General features: G+C 52.6%; 1 protein-coding gene across 1 annotated transcript; it reads right to left on the minus strand.

Annotated features, from left to right (window-relative positions):
• Nucleotides 1–651: 651 nt before the first annotated feature.
• On the minus strand, nt 652–3,847 carry Pcgf1 (polycomb group ring finger 1). The gene is made up of 10 exons (XM_075983768.1): nt 3,422–3,847; nt 3,182–3,259; nt 2,671–2,776; nt 2,395–2,547; nt 2,171–2,242; nt 1,931–2,036; nt 1,719–1,752; nt 1,536–1,622; nt 871–951; nt 652–793 (listed from the first exon to the last, which is right to left on the minus strand). Exons 1-10 carry the CDS (start codon nt 3,452–3,454, stop codon nt 746–748), a joined length of 798 nt encoding a protein of 265 aa, XP_075839883.1. The 5' UTR covers nt 3,455–3,847; the 3' UTR covers nt 652–745.
• Nucleotides 3,848–5,512: the final 1,665 nt, after the last annotated feature.

Genomic DNA, 5,512 nt, shown 5'->3' on the forward strand with positions numbered 1-5,512 from the left:
GGCTGCTTTTTTTTTTTTTTGTCTTTTGGGTATGGACATACTTTGACCCTTCCACATAGTTATCCATAGAATTAGGACACTGTGGGATTATTGCCAAAGTTCATCAAGTACCATGGGCTTTTAGAGACAAGATATGCCCTTGCCTGACCACGCCCCTCTTCTGTGAAGCTCCTCTTGGTGTCTTCCCCATCCCAGCTTCACTGACTCCCCTCCCCAAGGCTAGTTGCCTCTGTAGACAGCTGTCCTAGGCTCAGACTGCCCCACTAGATGCCATCTGTGGGGTCTTCTCTCTTGACTTTGGTTCCCAGGCTACAGAACCAAATGCAATTATTTGGATTTTTCCTTAAATATTGCTTTTCCTCCTCTTCAGCCCTGTAGGGGCCACAGGTTGTCCTCTCGACACGTTTGTGACATTTCCGCTGAGGCTGCTATCGTATCCTACAGCACACGAGGACAGCAAGAGCTGCCATGTAGACGGTCTTCTCTCACCTTTTGGTGAGATTTCAGTTCACGCGGGCCTCTGTCCCGCTCCTTCTGGAAGTCACGAAGGACTCCTGAGGACATCTGGTAGATACCAGGGAGACTGCTGAGCAACCAGAACACAGGCCAAAGCTTGAGTGTGCAGTGAGTAGCCAAGGAAAATGAAAATGCTTTTTAAAAGCTTTTATTTCAAAAAATAAAGCCACAGTTAATTTCACATAAATATCTGGGAGGGGTGGGAAGGGGGTGGAAGCTAGTCTGGCCCCTACCTCCTCTTCTCTTTCACACTGTATTGTAAAAGCAAAGGAGATGGCTACGGAAAGAAGGGAAAGAAAAAATGAGTGGGCTGTTAGCACCTGCAGGGTCCTCAACCCATTGCACCCGGCTTACCTTGCCGAACCAGCGGGACAGCCATAGCTGCTTCATTGTCATGTGATCAGGGAGAACCTCATTGTCAAAAAGAAGCTGTACCTAAGGGGGAGATGCGGCAGGGAAGAGACCTTGGTAGTACTCGGCAGAGACTATTCCCTGGACTGTCCCCGAGTGCGTATATATTATGTATGTGTGTATGTATGTATGTATCTATGTTCCTGTGTACACTGTGTTTATGTCTGTGGAGGCCAGAGAACAGCTCTGGGTGTTGTTCTTCAGGCTCCATCCATCTTGTTTCTTTTCTGAGACAAGTTCTCTCACTGCCCTGGAACTCATCAAGTAGGGTAAGGTTAGTCCCAGCCCCAGTACTGGGAATATAAATTTGCACTGCCTCACTAGGTTGGTTTTGGTTTAGGTCTGGGGACAGAACTCTGGCTTGCAAGGCAAGCGCTTTAGGGGCTAAGCTGTCTCACCAGAGCCTCCTCCCACTTTTTTTTTTTATTTCTGAAGACAAGGCCTTACTCTGGAGCCCAGACTCGCCTGGAATTCACTATATAGCCTAGGCTAACCTTGAACTTGAAGTAATCTCCCTGTCTCAGCTTCCTTCCAGACACAAGCCTCCAAACCAGACACGTCCCTCCCTTTCAGCCTCTTGTTCTTTCATATAACACGAGTGTACTTACATGTTGTGGATTTAGCATTAGGCGGTGACACAGAACCCTTCGGAGATGGCGTACCTCAGCTCTAACAGAGCATCGGACATATTTGTTCTAGGAACAGTGAAGGGGGAAGAGGACAGGTGTGTGAGGAAGGGGCTGTGGGGAGAGGCTCTCCTTCAAAGAGGCCCTCCCTTCAGCCTTTCTCACCTGAAGGACGTTTTTATTCTTGTCTTTGCCAGAACTGGACGGAAACAGAAACAAGTTAGAGGATTCCATTTTTCCTCTCTTCCCACCTAGATCCATAGCACACTCTTCAAGGGAACAGACACTCCCTCACCCCTTGGCCTTTCCGTAAGTCCCTTAGCCGATTCTGGGGCACCAGTAGTATCATCTCACGCAACCTCTGACCTGCCCCTCACCTCAGCCGCTCCAGGCATAGGCTCAGCTGTTCATCATAGCGGTAATAGTGGGCTTTAGAGTGGTCAAAACTGCTGAAAGGGAGGCCAAGGTTGCTCAGGGCTGGCTCTGAGAAAAAGTAGACATTGAGGCTGGTACAGGTTCCACACCCCCATCCCCCAGAGAGCAATCCTGGGCAGGGAAAATACTCTGAGAGATTTATTTGCCCCCCCTTCTCCCCCAAATGACCACCAAGGACATACCTTCCCCACTGGGCTGGGTGACTCTGTCCAAGCCTCGGGACTGATAGAACTCCCGAATCCGTTTCTCTTCACCTAGGAGGGGGTGAAGGGCGGCCATGTTAATTCTCTTTGTCCTGGCTGTTGACCTCTTTATCTAGATGATTCCCAATAAGACTCTTGTTCACATCAAGCTGCCACCCAGCATGAGAGTCAGGAGGCCCCACGAACACAAGGTGGCCACTCACTGTCTTGCAAGCCTGGTACCAGTTTATAGACTATGTCCTGCATGACCCGATCCAGCTTGAGGTTGAGCAGCGGCTGCGTCTCGTGGATCTTGATGTTGCACATGGGGCAGTACTTGCTGGTCTGCAGGTACTTCACAATACAACTTTTGCAGACTGTAAGGAGAAACGCAGACGCTCAGGCCCTTTGGGACCCCGGCACATAGGGCAAGTGGGACAGACAGCACAGAGGCTTGCAGCCAGCCTTGGTGAGGACAGGGCAGGATCCGGGACACTCACAGGTGTGGAGACACTCTGTGATGGTGGTGGCATCCACGAAGTAGCCGGCACACAGGCAGCAGACGATGTGTTCATTCAGGTCTTTGATCTTCACCCGGACCTCCTCCTGCGGACACACCCCCAGTCACTCCTCACTGGTCTCGCAAACCCACCCCACATCACCTCCGCACTTCCCAGCTCCGGTTCCTGTCACTGGACTCAGGCCGTGGAAGGGGATGGGGGAAATGAGCTCCCCCTCCGCCCAGCAGAGGGCTCCGCGCACAGCGGGTGCTCTCTTCTCCAGGACTCGCCCGACCCTCCTTTCCCTAGGGAGACCAAGCGCCGTCAGTGACACTAAACGCGCAGGCGTCCAAGTCCAGCGTTTGGCAACCGTGCCGGAATCGCGCGTGCGTACCGCGCAACCCACTGCTGCGCAGGCGCACTGGGCGCCTGTCCCGCCACCGCCCGTCCTCTCGCCCGCTTGGGTTCGCACAGCTAACGGACCCCAGCAGTCACCCTGCCGCCCCTGCACCTCGTTCCGTAGCGGGTCCATCTTGTACACTGACTGGAGCTGGTTCCGAAGCCTCATCGCGATCGCAATCTGGCCCCCCTGAGGAGACGCCATCTTAAAGGCTGATCCCAGCCCGCCACTTCCGGTACCGCCTGCGGGGCGGGACTTGTCTCATAGCAACGAGGGCCTCAAATTCTCCGGATTGGCTAATCTTCCGGCACACCCCGCCCTCACCCCTTCGCTCTTTCCCCGTGTGCTCACCTGAGCCCGCTGGCCCCCCCTCCCCGTGGTCATTAGGGAGTGTGGGGGGGTGGTGGTCGTGGAGCAGGGTCCCGGTATTGCACGCTCCCACGGGCGTCCTTCCGACGGCGCGCACCCGATCTCTGGACCAACTTCAGGAGCTTGTGATAGATAGCCCGTGCCCTCCGACCCCGAGGCCGTGCGATCGCCGTCCGCTGCTGCTCCGGAGAGTGGGAGTCCTGGGACGCGACCTCGCCTGGGACCCCGGGTCCTCACCCTGCAGTGCGACCCTACCCGGCTGCTGCGGCGTCCGCGCTGCGGAACTGCGTCCGGGTGGCGGGCCTTCTCCCCGCTCCACCGTGGGAGTTTCTCCCGGCTTCGCGAAGTCTCGGAGAGGGTGCTTGGGGTGGGGTGGGGAGGGAGAGACCCTCCGGGAACGTGGTGATCTTACCCCCCACTCTCTCGCTGCTGCCGGGGGTGGGGGGAATAGGCCCTGGTTAATGATGATGATTTAATCATCGGCGCCTGCGGAGGCCTGGGATAGACTAATGCAGAGCAGATGCCGAAGGAGGAGGGGAGGACTGACAGCGAAGATACTTGGGCGCGAGTGCCTGAAGTAGCATAGGCCCAGGCCCCCATTGGGTGAGGAGCGGGGGGGGGGGGGCGGGGGGTAGGTACACTGTCATCACTGCGTTCTTATAGCGAGCGAAATTGAAAAATAAAAAATTTACTCTGAAGCGTTATTAGCACCGAGTACAATTGGAGATTGGAGCCAGAGGGGAGATAACCACCGGAACATTGAAATGCTCTCTGAAAAAGATGGAACTCTGTGTAGGCATGATTGACACATGGATGAGGGGTATAAGTGTGATGGAAGTAGGAAAGAAAGGTAGCATGGAGAGGACCGATCAAGAAAATAGAAGTACCGGGCGGTGGTGGCGCACGCCTTTAGTCCCAATACTTGGGAAGCAGAGGCAGGCAGATCTCTGTTAGTTCGAGGCCAGCCTTGTCTACAAAAGCTAGTTCCAGGACAGGCTTCAAAGATACGGAGAAACCCAGTCTCGAAAAACCAAAGAGAGAGAGAGAGAGTTCCAAGACAACCGAGACTGTTACACAGAGAAACCCTGTCTCAAAAAAAAAAAAAGATAGATAGATAACAACAAATGTACGGATTGGGAGTGGTAGTAGAAGCAATGGGGCCTAAAAGGGTTGGAATGATGAGACTGATGGCAACAGGTACCTGACAGAAAGGAGAGAGTGTGTGTATGCATGCATGTGTGTTACCCCGTGAATGGGATAAAGTGTTCTTTTCAGAATGGAATACATAAACAGCGAGGAAGTACCAATGACTTGTTAATCAACTAATTACAGCTATGGTTTACCTAGTCCATGCTACCCTCATCACAACTCAGGCCTTGCAGGTCTCAACCACTTTCTTCCTGTCCACCACTGCTCCCGCTCCTGTCCCTTCTTCCCACAGCATGGAATAGTGATTCTGATCATAGGTTGGACAGAACATAGCGTTTCTGATGGATGTTTCGTATTTCGATTGTGGTGTTAGTTTAATGGGCATTTACATCTGTGGAGACCAGTCAGAGTATACACTTTAAAAACTTGCAGCTTATTGTAAATTAGATCTCAATAGAACTGTTAAAAAAATTAAGGAACAGGCCTGTAATCCTAGCACTTATGAGGTAGAAGCAGGGGGAATCAGGAGTTCAGGGTCATCCTAAGCTACACAGCAATTTTGAAGCCACCCGGAGCTACATAAAACTGTCTCAACAACAAATACAAGCAAGCAATAAGTAAATCATAAAATTTAGAAAATCAGATTGTTGAGCCAAGAGTGGTGGCACACACCTTCAATTCCAGCGCTCAAGGCAGAGGCAGTTGGATTTCTGAGAGTGAGGCCAGACAGGGCTACACAGAGAGACTCTGGAAAAAAACTGAAAACTAAAATAAAAAATTAGATCATGTTCAGCCGGGCGGCGGTGGCGCACGCCTTTAATCCCAGCACTCGGGAGGCAGAGGCAGGCGGATCTCTGTGAGTTCGAGGCCAGCCTGGTCTACAAGAGCTAGTTCCAGGACAGGCACCAAAGCTACAGAGAAACC

Source organism: Microtus pennsylvanicus, chromosome 8 (assembly GCF_037038515.1).
Source record: "Microtus pennsylvanicus isolate mMicPen1 chromosome 8, mMicPen1.hap1, whole genome shotgun sequence".
Classification (NCBI taxonomy): Eukaryota; Metazoa; Chordata; class Mammalia; order Rodentia; family Cricetidae; genus Microtus; species Microtus pennsylvanicus.